Source organism: Larimichthys crocea, chromosome XVI, assembly GCF_000972845.2.
Source record: "Larimichthys crocea isolate SSNF chromosome XVI, L_crocea_2.0, whole genome shotgun sequence".
In the NCBI taxonomy this organism is placed as follows: domain Eukaryota; kingdom Metazoa; phylum Chordata; class Actinopteri; family Sciaenidae; genus Larimichthys; species Larimichthys crocea.
Genome location: NC_040026.1, coordinates 8,752,976 through 8,768,845, shown reverse-complemented (window position 1 = coordinate 8,768,845; position 15,870 = coordinate 8,752,976). Strand labels below are relative to the sequence as shown.

Here is a 15,870-nt window from a genome sequence, read left to right as displayed (position 1 = left end):
AAAAAGCTGAATAAGAGATAACTATTGATAAGTTATTAGGCTTTATTGAGTGTCTTCAGATTTCTTTAACCTGCAGCCCAAATGTTCAGTTGTTAATTATGTTAAACTACCACTGGTTTCACCCAACACCACGGGTGGAGGCATCCACATCCACCCACTACCGAGTTAGTCAGCTAAGTTGAATTTTACTGGAAAAAGACTTCTTTTATGCCCTTTTGGCTTTGTGGTTCAGCTCGCAGCTAATGAATCACCGTGTGAACAAGCAACACATGCTCAACTTGTCTGCCAAGTACGTCGCCATAGCAGAAAATTAATTTACTGTCAGATACACGTAGCATGTGTATTCACAGCATCCGAGAAGTGTGGAAGTGTCATTTATTTATTAGTTTTCCGTTTTATAGGCACTGAGAGTAAACAATGTAATAGGATCAAGGCGTTCCATGCGGTTACTACAGTTTTACAGTCGAGCCTTTGAGAAACCTTTAAACGCAGTCACAAGATGAACTGTCATAGCAACCCTGTGTCACACTTGCTGTATGCTGGCTGACAGGCCATGTGTTACATAAATCTGAAGCGCTGACTGACTCCTTTTGTGTAATGGCTCAGTCTGATGTCAGGATTGATACACTAGACAGCCGTGTTTGAACTAGTGATAAACAATTAAAAGTCTGACATCGTACCTCAAGTACTTTGGACGTACCTTTTTTTTTTAAATCATATTTTTGTTTTTAGATTATAATGGAAACAGAAGTGTCTGTTGCATACAGTACAGTACATCAGACACTATCATTTGATGATGATGTATCAACATTCTCGTTTAAAAAGAGCGCGACTGTGAACGTTAGAGCATGTTTGATCATAGGGATCAGCATCAGCAACCTCCATGGCTACGGCTACCCTGCTAACAATCAGATCGCTTATGATGCTTGTTGTTTATGTGTTGAATGAGTTTAAAGCAGATATATATAATCTGCCTCCGATGGCCAAGGAAGGTACCACGCTTTCCCCTCAGGCCCTGGGCTCAGGGCCAACCTTTGGAAAGGCAGTGCTAATGACTGTCGCACAAAGGCCAAATGTCTCACAGCGAGGCAGGGAGAAGCTGGCGAGACTGGGCTCACTTGATCTCGCAACAGAGTTCAGCATGTGGAAGGAATCCAAGTAGCCAGCAATAGGTGGCCTGCACATGATCAACAGTGCTTTTGTAGACTTCCTCTAGCCTTCGCATCGCCTTCTAAAAACCCCTTAACACCCAGCATCTTGTACTCTTGCATCTCTTTACTTTTCTTCCTCTAATTACTTGTTCTCTAAAGCCTGGAGATGTCCTTGCTGGATTCTCAGTTGGTGAAGTTTTCCTCACATCATGTTGCGTCTGTAAGAACTATAGAGCACTCAGTCCCTGTAATAGTCCAGTGAAGTGCCCTATGATTGTCTCACACCCAATGAAACCTTGAGAAAAATGTCCAGGGGTCATTGATACTCATACTTGAGTGAATTTAGACTAGGACCGGGTATTTTATGGACAGAAGGCTGCATTGAGGACCTCGTTGTAAAAAAACAGGTTTTCAGGAGGTGAGGGTCTCTCTCTCCCTCTGCTTCTCTTGTAATCTCTCTCTCTCATTCACTTCCCACTGTAAGCTATTGGCTACGGGCCCAGGTCTGCGACACTGAGGAACCGAGGAGCTGAAGTGGGCACTTTCAGAGCAGCTCTACTGAACACAAGGCCAAGGACAAAAAGTGTGTGTGCGTGTACACACTCATGTGAGTGACTGGAGCATGTACACAGAAAGCGTCCTTTTAAGAAAGGTCCAAGGATCGCAAGCAATAGTGATTCATCATGTGCTGCAGGCATGCACTCAAAGGCGCGTGCTTGTTTGCGCTCACAATGCCTCCTTTAAATGATGGGTAGAATTGTGGCTGTGGTTGTTCATCACGCGTTTCTTACATCTGATAGGTGTGATACTTACAACAGATAATAATGAGATAATAAAGCTTGATATTAAAAATTCCTTTCAAGGCTGATCACTTTGATGAAAAGCTAAACCTACGTCGGCAACATAATAAACTTACAGTCCTTGTGCTCTATCAAAAAGCAAATCAATTTCTTTGACGGCGTCTCCATATGGCTGACACCATGACTTTGCTCTCTCGCTGGAGATAAAAGAGGCCTGACAGTTATGAAAATGGCCACAGGGAAGAACCTGTCATCAAACATGAGGCGTTGACATGTGTTGTTGTTGTTGTCATCGCTGTTCTCAGCCCTCAGATAGGCTCAGACTTTTGCAGAGCGAAGCACGGTGTGAACATGCACCATCAGTGTGAGCATGGGGTGGCCACTTAAAATGAACCACATTTAACTGAGTTGCAGAGGGGGGCAGGCTAGGTGGATGTGTTGTAGTCTGAAGGCACAGCACAGGTTGTTTGGGTGTACATTGAATAGCATACTAAAAAATCATTTTATGTAAATGATCTTTATGCTTGTAAAAAAATCTTATTCCCTGACTGATACAGCATTAGCATTTTATGTTTAAGGCCAAGAATTAAGGTCAAGAACACTTAATATTGCATAGCTACCAGGAGGACACAGGAGATGGTACCGTGGCAAGGAGTAAGTAAAAGAAAGATTTCTCAGTGTTTGTGTGTCTTCACAAAGTTTGTGTTTTCCTTGTTATGCTTATTATTGTCTTGGCTGAGTTTACTCCTCACTCAGTGGGTCCTGGTTTATGTTGGAGTGCTGATTTTACCCTGAGAGAATGAACGCAGCACAAATGGCTCCTGACATAAAGCACCGGGACTTCTGCTTCCATACTTTTGCTGCCCTGGGGCTGAGGACACACACACACACACACAGGAACTAAAGCACAAATATAGTTGGACAACAAAACAAGCAACTCTGCTATGTGTACAGATAAATATAGCTACATGCCTGCATGTGTGCGCACCCCCAGCGGCAAGGACCCATACACACAAAGACACCCAAAGAGACACATTAGTATCCTTCCCTGCTGTCATTCTCCTCCTTACCTTAGAGAGCAGAGCTGACGAGAGAATAGGACGGTGTGCCGGAGAGGAGAGGACGGTGTGCCGGGAGCGAGACGTTGTCTTTAAGAGGTTCCCCTGGGTTCTGAGGATTCACCTACTTTGAAAAGGTCTAATGGAGTTGAACTAAGGGCAATTAGCCATCCAGGACATATGGCAGTGCAGTGGTGAAGAGCACTATCTATGCCGACCAACTAGCAGTCATCTTTACAAGACTCTTCTTTATCGGTGGCATAAAAATATCACAGCTACAATGAAGTTGTTGTTTTTTTTTTTCCTTTTCCTGCTGTGAAAACAACAAAGCATTGTCAGAATATGATCTTCATAGAAAAATAAGCAATTTCAGCAGGGAGTATAGACATTTATACAAACAGCCACAAACCAATGCTTCCCCATGGAAGTGTTCAAAGTGTCAAAGCAACCTTAGATTCTCCGACCAAAATATCTAAAAAAGATGGATGAAGGTGACCAGATTCACGCGTCATTCTGCAGGCAACACGTTTGCCACTGGGGTCAGTGTGAAGAGCATTGCGGTGCTCTAACTCTTAGCACCTTACCCTCCACCATCCTGCCATCCTGCTATCCCCACATCACCTTCCCTGTGTTGGGTGTTCACACATGAGCAGCTTGAGTGACAGTGACATTTATGGGCTTGTCCAGACAGCAACCACGTCCGTCCCTCAGGGGGGGCCCTCTCCAAACATCTCTCTCTGGAGGTATCCAACTGTGACACTTCCCCCCACTTCAAATGCCCTAATCTACCCACCATCAATACGTTAGATTGACTGAACTGCAGGCGCACAGGATGAATTGTACATGCAAGTCAATGTGAAACAACAGACTACTTTAGAGTATTATACTGACTAGATGGAGTGGACAGACTAGATAGATGAGCTGCTCCCTGTGCTCCAGAATCAAAACTCTCTTCAATTGATTTGTTTTCTTCTCCTCACATTTCCCTCTGCACTGTTTACCCTGTTGAAGTTAGTGATGTTGATAGCGGTCGTTGCTTTAGTTCCAGCAGTACGAATGTATTTTTGTCTCAAATATGCCAGTCAGTGCTGCCAGAATTAATAGACTCATGCATTCAACATTCATTTGAAAATCCGTTCTGGTTATGAGGGTGACGTGACCTCGAGTTGCCCCCATCTGCCCTGCATTTGCATTCACTGGGTAAAAAGAGAAGAGAAGTGAAGCTAATATAAAGTGGAAGAGATCCCAAGTGTTTTTTTTCTGTTCTAGTAAGTGTCAGTCAGGAAGAAGCTTTCCTTAGTATGCTGAGGCTATAGCAGCCTCTCCTCTCCTCTCCTCTCCTCTCCTCTCCTCTCCTCGCAGCTCCTCTCCTCTCCTCTCCGCTCCTCTCCTCTCCTCTCAGCTCCTCTCCTCTCCTCTCCTCTCAGGTCCTCTCCTCTCCTCTCAGGTCCTCTCCTCTCCTCTCAGGTCCTCTCCTCTCCTCTCAGCTCCTCTCAGCTCCTCTCCTCTCCTCTCCTCTCCTCTCCTGTTGTCTCAGCTCCTCTCGTCTCAGCTCCTCTCCTCTCAGCTCCTCTCTCTGTGCTGTCTTCCTGGCTCTAATCATGTGGCCATTGTGTATGGATTTACTGCCCCGTGAGCCCCCAGGAGGGAGATTTGATTTTTCCCCTGCACCGGCTAATCTTTCCCTCTCAGTCTCTATTTTTCTTTTCTAATTCTGTCTGCCTCTCCTCTTGCAGTCTCAGATGTTTTCGGTGTTCTCTCTTCCTTTTTAGATAATCACCCTCAGTTGACTGGAAGCATAATCTTATTCTCTGTTCTCATCTTATTTCTGACTTGCTACTGTCTTCTCCTGTCCTTCGACTTTACTTAACTCACACTTTCTCAGCTTAAGCCATGAAACGTATTATGCATTCGGTATTTGAATCAGTTTTGACTCATTGTTTTACTGTTTTTCAGCCACTCTCACTCTCCTGGCTCCATGGCAGCAGCGGTGCGAGGCAGTGAGTGGTCATGTGGACGCTGCACCTTCTTAAATGCCGGTGCAGCACCTCGCTGTTCCATCTGTGAGGCGCCACGCCAGAAACCTGACCTTAACCAGATCCTACGGCTGAGCAGCACCGAGGAGCATCGCTGGGCCTGTCCCCGCTGTACACTCAACAACCCCCAGGGTTCTGGCGCCTGCTCCGTCTGCGGCTTCGGACCATCCCCTGCAACTCACACACCTCCTACAACCACTATAGCTGCTACTGCCAACGGCCTCCCGCCTGCTCCGGCCGAACCCCCAGCACCTACCGTCACCTCCACAGTTTTACTTGAGCCCCATGGACAGCATCCAGCTAAGGAGGAAGTGCTGCGACGGTCTGAGAGCAACGGAGAAGTGGTGAGCCTGGAGGGGCATCACGCTGGCTGGGCCTGCCCTCGCTGCACACTTCACAACACACCCGTGGCGCTGTCGTGCTCAGCCTGCGGCGGTCCCAGGAAACTGTCTTTGCCTAAAATCCCCCCTGAAGCTCTGGTGGTGCCTGAGGTGCGCACACCTGTGCTGGGGTTTCCTGTTCACACAGCAGGCACTGCCCCCCTTCTCATAGACCTAACGGATGACTCTCCCCCAGCCCCACCCTGTGATCCCCAAGAACCACCTCATGTGTCCTCACAGGCCCTTTCTTCCCCTTTTACTGCTTTCTCCTCCTCCCTCCAAAACAACCCTGTGCCCCGCAGCAGGAGAGAGGTGCCCCCTCCAGGGCGCCCACCAAACCCAGGCACCAACACTCCCAGTCCCACATCACCTTCAGCAGCCATTGTTCCACCCCAGCCAGGCCCACAGCGTCCAGCCAAGCCCAAACATGCCCAACCCCAGGAACCTTCATACCCCAGCAAGCGCCTCAGTATCTTAGAGGAAGAAGACCCTCAGCACCATCCACTGACCCCCCACCTCCCTGTTGCTTCCTCAGCTGCCCCCACCTGGAAGTGCCCTAGCTGCTCGTTGCCCAACCCCGGTAACTCATCTAAGTGTGAGGCCTGCCGATCATCACGGGCCGGTGCTGACCTCATTGACCTGGTTGGCTGTGAGACGGTACGATTTACCCCGGCCAGTCCATCCAGCCCAGACTTTAGCACCTGGGCCTGCTCCAAGTGCACGCTGCGCAACCCTACAGGTGCACCCAAGTGCTCAGCCTGTGGTTCTTCCAAGCTACATGGCTTTCAAGAGCAGCCACTACCACGCTGCTGTACACACTGTGGCCTCCCGTCAGGGCCTGGCACTGCATCATGCTCCTGTACACCTTCCTCCTCTTCATCCTCCTTGGGTCATAAAACACGCAAACAGGCCCGGGGCTTCCCTTCCTCCTCTTCTGCTATTGCTTCTAGTTCTTCCTCTGCCTCCACCTCATCTAGCCTTCAGGAGAAGGTAGGACAGTGGAGCTGCCCAGCATGTACGCTGCTAAATGACATCAAGGCCAAGAACTGTGCAGCATGCCACACACCCCAGCAGTACCTCACCCTTCGCAAGGTGGTTAAGCCTCTGAAGAGGAGAGAAAGCATGCACGTAGAAGCCCGTCGACGAAATGATGAGGGCGAGGCCAAGGAGCTTTGGGAGAACATAGTCAGCTTCTGCAGAGAGGTAAGAGAAAAATTGAGTTGTAGCTGGGGGAACCTAAGTAACCATCGACGCTTTGATGTAATTCGTAAAAGTGATTTATCAAGCAATGATTCTATAGTCTTGAATGAGTGAACAAGTAAAGCCTTGTCCAAGTAGCGCATTCTCATCCACAGGCAACTGACATTGGTCCAGCAACAGTAAGTTAATCATATGTGGCTTTTTTTTCCTCTTTTTGCTTTTACATTCTGTTACACTTCTCTGAGAAGTCCATTTCTGCTTATTTCTGTGTGTAATGCATCACAGGGTGCGCATTGCCTTTCAGTGCACAGTTCCCTCATTGTAATTCCTCTTTTTGTTGTGGCTCTGGCATTGTTCCCACTCCTTCAATCTCTCTAATTTCAGAGAAATGCTAATAGGCTTTGTCATTGCCTCTGTTTGCCCTCGCTTCGTTAGCAGAGTTTTAAACTACCACCGGGTGAATGTTGGCCACCTTAAATGAGCTGCAGATACAGTGTGACTCATTTTTATACCCAGACTAGAACCTGACCTCAGTCACAGAGAAGTCACTTCACAAAATTCGGAGTCTGAATTTGAAAAGTCTGCGGTCAGGACTGTAACTCTTGCATTGGGAGGCTTTAATGGGGCCAGTTTTATTGTTTGTTATGATTAGATTCTGCTGGGGATTTTTTTATGCTGACAGCCTAGCCGAGTAGGATTCTCTACCTCCTGTCCTTAGTTGACACCAAATACAACAATGTGAACTTCCCTGAATCAATTCTTCAAGATTACTAAAGGATCAGAACTTTAATTCTTGTTAAACAGACAGCACACACTTCTTTCTATATCAGTGTACGTCGTTAAACAGAACATTTTCATTAAGCTGCATAAATGTATATCATTAAAACGTGTCCGCTAACTGCGCTGAAGCCACGCCCACTCGTGGGAGCAGCCGAGCAGCAATTTAGAAGCAGCTGAAACGTATCAGATGAGTTCAGAAAATGACATGACTAACTTTGAAACACTCTGAGCGAGATTGAATTAATCTCTCTGCTAGGGGTACAGGGGTATGCTCAGGGTGGCCTCAGTGTGTCATCGAGCCACCCTTTAAGGACCGCCCACAACCTCTAACTCCACATTTCAGTAATAAACTATTTTCCAACATATTTAGTGTATTTTGGACTCAGAATTGCCTTTACACAGACTTTACACAACGAAATCCTAATTGTGTTTTTGGTAATTATGTTGCCATAACCCCACATAATGATGTATTTTACCTCTTCCTGCATTCAAAGATCAAGAATTGTCATTGATGAGCCATGATTGGTCTGATTCATGGTGTCACAGTTGTTTGGAGACACAAGGATGTCTTCTGTAGCAGCTATAACTATGATGCGACAACCTTTATGTTGTTTCTTTAAGACACCACATCATGTTCATTTTCTCTGCAAGGCTGAACCTTTGATAAGCCTGCATTATGTTGTCATGGATATGCTTATCCAGGGCTGTCAGAGGGGCTCATTTGAGACCTTTCTCAGATCGCCAACACCTATACTAATGACACAGATCTAATTAGACTAATTAGACTTCACAGAATCCAGAACTGATCAGATTCAGGTCATTATTTGGGACAGGCTTAGTTTCTCTGAATGTATTTTTATGTGTCTGACGTGTGCCCATTTACTACATTGGCATGGCACCTATCATCCTATGTTTACAATAGCATGAGAGAAATTTGGTATGCATTATTAATGGCTTCTTTGAAAGTCACAGGGCCCGCTGCTACGCGTGTGGGAGGGAAGTTGGCTCAGTCGGAAGGAAGGATATCAAAGATACCTCATCCCTACCTTCCCTTCCTCCTTTTCCAATTTAAGATCGACATTTAAGCTCGTCTTTCTTTTATCATCTCTCCTTTTTTCCTACAAATATTTTAGGCCTCCTTCTCTGCAGCTTTGCCCCTCTGCGCTCTTCAAAGTACTTTCCCTTCTTCATCTCCCTTTTATCCCGTCTCTCTCCATCACATCCATCCCCACGCGCTCATCCTGTTTTTTTTTCTTCTCCTCCACTCTGCTAATATCTCAAAATATATGCTTTCCCCTTGACACCAACCGCACCCCATCCACCTCTATCCCACCCTCTCCACACGACTGCACTCAGTTCCCCCGTGTAGCAGTCAATGTGTGTGTGTGTGTACGTGTGCTAAGGTGAACACAGGGCTGGCCTATTTATAGTAGCAGAGCTAGAGAGAAGAGGAGCAGAAATGATCTGCTTCCCTATAGTGAGTGTAATCACTAACAGCATCAACCACTGCAGCTCAGTTTTAAGGGTCAGGGAGCTGAAGTGGGATAGAAATGGTAAGCAAGGGGTGCTAGTGTTTGTAATCCATCTCTGTCAAGGCATTAACACTTGGCAAGCACCAAAACACCAGTGGCGAAAATTGAATAACGGTAAAAGCTTTTGGTTTACGCTGTGAAGATGTGTGTTTGTGCAGTCCGACCACACAAACACAGTGTTTTTAATATGTTGTATTTGTTCAGCTCTGTTTGCAGCTTTGCGTGTTCTCTGCTGCGGTTACTTATCAAATATTCTGTACAAGTTGTTGGGGAGTTCAAAACTGTATTATTCTCACAATGAGAAATATTCTTTCCTCACCTGAGCGGAGTGTGTTTTCTCTTGCCGTCTTGCTTTTCTACTCTCCTTGATTGGTTTGGAGAGCGAGAAGTGTGTGTGTGTGTGTATGTGTGTTTGATGCCAGTGCCCCAGAGCGTGTCCGCTTACTCACTGTGCCAACCGAGTAAATGCTACTAACAGCCATCAGCGCCACTTGTGAACTGTAAAACCCAGCATGGCTGGAACTGGTTCCTCTGTTCCCTCTCCATGTCACCCTCTGGGGGAGCAACAAAAAGATGCTACGCGGCAACAGATTGACTTTGATTTGTTTTATTTGGTTTTTATTTTCATTCTTTAGACCGCTCTTTATACTACTTGGATTTTTGCCACACTTTGGGATTTTGTCTCTTTTGGTTTCCATGTTGGATCGTAAGTTGTGACTGCCTGCAGTGACAGGTTTTCACTGTCTGTGACAGTCTTGCACGTACCAGGCTGTTCTGGGATGCTTTTGTTTTGGGTTTAATAAGCGCGGCACTATGAAATCCAGCTCTTATACGTCCTTGTCACCACATTTTCAGAGATCAATAGGTTGTCTGTAACATGAAGATATCTAACAACGAGCTTACATGCCCCAAAAGAAGCCTGCCAGCTCTGTGTAGTCTGGGAGATGGCAGGAAGGCAGCAGGTTTTCTTAGCTCAGCACTGAACTGGCTGATCGCGGTCTACTTTGCACGCTGGCACACACCCAATGATAGAATCAGAGACAGCAGCACCGGGTTCACTCGACGAGGACAGTCAGCTAGACTTACACTGGCAGACGTCACAACACTGCAGCCTGAATAGAAGGAAAATGTATGTATGTTATGTATGTGGACGTTGTTTATACTATATATACAATCCAGAAAAGGTTCCACTTTACTACAAATGTTATATCTTGTTTCAGACAGGCAATTTATATTTATTTAAGGTGTATGCCATTTTGCACACTCTGCTTTATGTTGTTTTAATACATCATTTTTAATCATTTATTTTTTGTTATCTGAATGTATTGAGGTCGAATTATCTCACAGATTCTTTTGGTGGCAAAAGGCCTTGAAACAATAAGCAAATAATCTAATGGTAGCAATGTGCAGCACGGTCTTTTCCTTATGGACAGACTGCAACATATCACATCTTTGAAGTGACTCAGAACAATCCGCTCAAATATGTTCATGATGGAGGTGAGTGCAACATGATACTCTCAACAGCAGTACCATCTGGAAGCGAAAGGATGGATTAAAATATGTTGAAGCACATGGCACAGTATTCTAGCACATACTGGGGGATATACCATACACTACTAACGTCACCAGGCCCTCTTAATTTATTTATCAACTGAAGTTCCCTTTAACCTGCAGATAAGAGAGTGTGAAAATAAGCCTCAAGCTGCCGTACAGTCAAGTATTTCTCAGAGTAATGAATTAATTCTTAAAAACACTGGAATGTAAAAGTCTGCACATGCAACTGTGTGAACTGAAATGCCCACTACAGGTAAAGTTTGAAGCGATGAACGGAGTAAACAGTCAAATTTGTGTCTGGTTTAAATCATGGAAACAGTCAACGGACCAGATTAAGCCAATCAAAGAATGTCTTTGGATGTCAGAGCGTTGGTGGCAAGCAGCTTGGTATGCTAATTTATTATTGTAGCTAGCATTTATCATCTATTCATTAGAACCAGCAGGCTTTTAATTTATCTCAGCTTCCCAAATGATGATGCTTGTGTAATATTTTAGATTAGAGTCCACTATAAGTCCTTCAGAATAGCTGATTCTGTATGAACACTTCTACCATCAGAGAGAGGTCATAGTAACTACCTTGCTCTACCAGATGCACTCTTTTACCCTGCGCTCACAGTTTTTCCCTCCTCTAGTGTTGCTTATGTATGGAGAACACTCCGTGAGTTTGAAATTAGAGGCCGTCTCCTCCACCTCTGTGGCGAATCCACACCAGCCCCTAAGCCCATACAATAAAAAGCCAGCACAAGGGTCATGCATAAGCCTTTGAACTCCAGAATCCGTAAGCTACATGGAGACCTCGGATGGCCGGGGCTGTGAGGCATTGCTGAAGTGATTCTGTCTGGTAGCTAATGCTGCATCGAGGCGACAGAACTGGATTGTGTGGGATGGAGACGAATCAATTCGCTTCACTGTGAGCCTCCAGTAGGGTGCCCACATTACATCCCCCATCTGCTTCGTGACACGACTGGCCAAGCCCAACTTCTGACACCACAAACAGGAAACCGGATAGGGTTGCGTGTGTGTCTGTTGGCCCTCTCGGGTTTGTACAGGAGAGTTTTAGATGGGCAGATAGTGTGACATATTGGGTGTCTTGATCTGTTAATGTATCGTGTAGTCCCAGTCCTGCGTACAGTAGAGAGGCGGCTACATTTCAGAGTGTTTAAATCCAGTGTGCCGTTCTAAATGCTCCGGTGCTCTGCGGGAAATATGTCGAAAAGTAACGCGTTTGAAATGTTCAAAAGTGATTTGCATATGTGTCCCGTATCCCGGCTGGTACACCGCGGCATATTTCATCTCCCGCTGTGCACGTGGAAGTAATTCCACATGACACATGACTAAATGTGATAGCCAGCAGTTTGTCCTTGTTCCCCTGAGAATCCTGGGCTCGTGTGGCACCCTGTAGCTTCCTCCATTAATCATCATCCACCTGCAAAATATGTCATCATTTTGGAAATGCAAGATAGAGATTAACAGTTAGTCCTCAAAAGCGTCAAGTGTCCTTCAGGTTTGCATTAGTTGTTTGAAAATCTTTATTTTAAAGTGCTCTCAACAACTCCTTTCAGTGTGATCTATCTTTCTAACAATCAGAAGTGCTTTTTCAAAATCTATTGCATCTATTCCTTCCCTCCTCAGCCTCAACTATCTCCCTCTTGTCCCTGTTCAGAACTCTGTGAACTTCGTGGATGACAGTTTCCCTCCGGGACCTCGCTCCGTGGGCTTCCCCGAGGGCGACAGCGTCCAACAGCGAATCAAAAAGTGGCTCCGCCCCCACGAGATCAACTGCAGCAACTTCAAAGACCGAGGCGTCAAGTGGTCCGTCTTCAGCACGCCAAGGCCGTCTGACATCCTGCAAGGCCTGCTCGGGAACTGCTGGTGAGCTGTCGAAAAGTGAACACGAGGACACAACGGGACTGTCAGGAGTTTGATAACTTTAAACAATCTAGAGGCAGATCATTTATTTAGAAAAACACTGGGAATAACAAGGAAGAGGTTGTCCTGATTAATGTTTAACCCAGGACAAACAAAACCAAAATAGCCATAGATCCCCAAAGTAAAGAGACGTTCTTCATTCCGTCCGGTCTCTGTGAAAGTTCAGAGTAATATAAAACAGACAGCAGGTAATGTTTTATGTCTGTGTGGTTTTAGTCTGAGTCTGCTTTAGATGAACACTGCAGCCTGAAGCTAGCACAGAGTGGGGAAAGGGAGACAGTGACGGAGAGGCAGTGAAACAGTAAGTAAAGAGCGAGAAACTGAAAAATTGGGAGGCAGCGAGGGAAAAAAAAAAGGAAGAATGCAAGCATTAAATGAAAGAGGGAGCAGAGTGTAGTTGGACTGATGCACAGATACACCTGACAGGGAGATTATTCACGGGGATGCGAGTTTGGACACATGCTTTATCTCTCTGCCCTTGTTCTGTGTGTCCTTTGGGGTGTGTGTGTGTATATATATATAGTTATATATGTGCGTGTGTGTTGCCATCCGCCATCTTCCTCAACTGACGCACACAACAGAGAACAGTCACTCACAAAGTTGTGCCAATACAACTTTTCGCTTCATCACAGGAGCACAGAGCTTATCAAAAATAACCCTCCCCAGAGCCGAAGTCTCTCATTCGCATCAGGACGTAACCCTAATTCATCTCTCGCTCTCTCGCTCTCTCACTCTCACACACACACACACACACACACACTTGACCTAATAAACCAGCAAACAACCCAGCTCCCTACAGTCAGCCAATGACAGCAAGAAGAAAGTGGTGTCCTTGAGTACAGCTGCAATACAAGCTGACGCTACAGTCACATTATGACACAGCTAATTGGATTTTCATTTGATTTCTTTCTTTTTTTTTCTTCTTTTTTTTTTTTTTTTGTAGCTGATGGGTTTTTCAGCAGCGGCCACGCTCAGCTGTCGCCTGAACAGATGGAATATAGCTTTGACAATACACATTTCCAACCCCACACAGACGTGTTTTCAGTCTTTGCTGCTGTGATAAAACACACACTGACGGCCGGACTGAAGGGGATATTACTTTTATCTGTAGATACACTGACAGTAATGCGAGTGGTAAAAGTAGCTAATCAGTTTGGTAAACTTTGAGTTATGCCATCGGGGGGTTGGTATTCTGTTTAAAAAAAAAAAAAGAAGCTGTGAGTCAGCAGCACATAAAGACACGTATTTTTAGCTCGTTCTCCCAAAACCTGCAACAGTTTGTAGCCGTTTCATCAGCGTCGTATGATCTCTTTCTACATTTTCCGATGAACTAATGTTCACTTTTAAAATACATTCCTTTTTAGCGGGATGCCTGTATCCCCAGCCGCGTTTCTCTTCTTTGAAGAATTAGCATTTTCTGATATATTCAGGTTTTTTGATTAACTAATTTCTCCTGCTAACTAATTAGTGGAGGCGAGACAGTTTGTTTTTGCTACAGGGTGAATTAACAGTAATGGGGAGGTAACCAGAAGGCATAGATGCCTGAATCATGAAATGCGATTGATTTTCAATGAATCTTTAGTGCCTTGCGGAAAAGAATGTTCTTAATTGCACATTTACAGTCTTATAGCTGCTTATCCGGCTGTTTCTGCTTGTTCCTTTCTCTGATTGCATCTATCAGTCAAGATCCCTGATCCATTCAGCCATCCACCTGTCCGTCACAAGCAGTTGATTATTTATGTCTTTGCCTCTCCATATGTTTCACTGCCTAATTCACATCAGTCTTTTCCATGTTTCCATCGCAATCCTCTCATCCTCCCATCTGTCCGTCCCAATCCGACGCGTTGTTTTCCGATTCATTGAGTTTTATCCCTCCGCAGGTTCCTGAGCGCGCTGGCGGTGCTGGCAGAGCGTCCGGAGCTGGTGGAGAGGGTGATGATCACCAGGACCATCTGCCAGGAGGGGGCCTACCAGGTTCGGCTGTGTAAAGATGGGACGTGGACGACGGTACTGGTGGACGACATGCTGCCCTGTGACGACTATGGCTACCTCCTCTTCTCCCAGGTCAGGTACAGGGAGAGGAGAGGGAGGGATGTGAGAAGCCCTGGAGGGAGAGATTTAGGGGTAGAAGTAATGGATGAGAAAATGGTGAAACCAGGGAAAGCTGTAGACAGGTAGACTCAACAATACATTCTATTAATGTCAAGGACACTGAAAAATAGCTAGAGGGAATAAAGATTGAAGTATACTGTATTCTGCTCATACAATGTATGTGCTTTTCCAGGTCATTGAGGTTAGAGAAGATGGATAGTGAGTACATATAGAGGACCAATGCAACATGCAGACTGTGCAGTGTATGCACCCTCTGACATGCTGCTGCTATTCACTCACACCCTATTGTGACTCTTAAAGGGGAACACCGCCAATTCTACACATCGGAGTGTGTTTACAAGCGAAAAGTAGCTGTATAAAGCTTCTTGTGGCTCCAGAGTGGGCTGTGCAGAGTCTGATAAATTAACTTAATGTCACTCAAGTAAGCATCATGGAGGTTGAAGACTGACTAGAACTTTTTGGAACTGAAATAATCTGTGGGTGTGAAGTTGGAGAGAAGCAAACTTACCAGACCAGTTTGTATTCCTCTCCTTATCTCTGCTCGAGGTTAGGGGCTCCAGGCTATGTTAGCTGCCGTTAGCATTACACACCCAAATCAGTACTGTCTGTACTGTTGGTGGTCGAGCTGTGTAGCGGGTAATGTAGGTGTCAGGTTTTGACAAGGAAGAAGAGTGCACGGAATAAAAACGATGATATCTCTGGCTATGCTGCATCAAATTAAATCCCTTGTTTTTTAAACTGTCCATCATGAGTCTGACAGCGTTTAAGAGGGGCAGTGCTAAATTGGTGGAGTGCTCAGCAGGAAACCGCAGCAGCGATGTAGCAACATTACAGGCCACTGGACACATATTCTCGCTGATCTATCAGAGTTGCTCAGTATTTCTTTAGAGTAATCATAATCGCCTCGTTGAAGGAGCTGCAACCTAACATCAACTTGATATTAACACCTCAATATAAGTTCAAGTTCGTTAATTAACTAGCTTTTTATCACATGTCTCAGAGGATGCCACAGAGGAACATTGTACCTTGAGGTCTAATTAATCAACAATGAATTACAGGACAGACTTTATTGCAGTACGCAACAAATAAAGCACAGGGAGACAAACTCGGGCACTCACATACTGGAGAGGCATACTGTAAAACCTATTATACCGTACCTACATTGTTGTGTTAAGAGTGATTGGCACCGCCAGCATAGATTTGTGAATTCCTTCACACCTGTGACTAAGCATAAGATAAGATAAGAAAGAATAACTAACACATTCCACTTTTTTTTATCAAGTTATCATGTTTAGAGACCTTTGATACATTTGAGTCTCAGCCAACAGATTTATAGCC

At 45.3% G+C, this 15,870-nt stretch overlaps 1 protein-coding gene across 3 annotated transcripts in view; it reads left to right on the top strand.

Annotated features, from left to right (window-relative positions):
• The window catches only part of capn15 (calpain 15), a 37,399-nt gene that overhangs the window by 9,963 nt on the left and 11,566 nt on the right, over nt 1–15,870 (top strand). For 2 of the 3 annotated variants that reach the window (XM_027289246.1, XM_027289245.1), the window contains 4 exons: nt 4,966–6,628; nt 6,781–6,804; nt 12,155–12,363; nt 14,301–14,484. In XM_027289246.1, the coding sequence (XP_027145047.1) occupies nt 4,988–6,628; nt 6,781–6,804; nt 12,155–12,363; nt 14,301–14,484 (2,058 nt within the window). In that variant the 5' untranslated portion in view covers nt 4,966–4,987. The remainder of the gene's footprint in view (nt 1–4,965; nt 6,629–6,780; nt 6,805–12,154; nt 12,364–14,300; nt 14,485–15,870) is intronic. The other variant, XM_019268324.2, reaches the window with a different exon arrangement.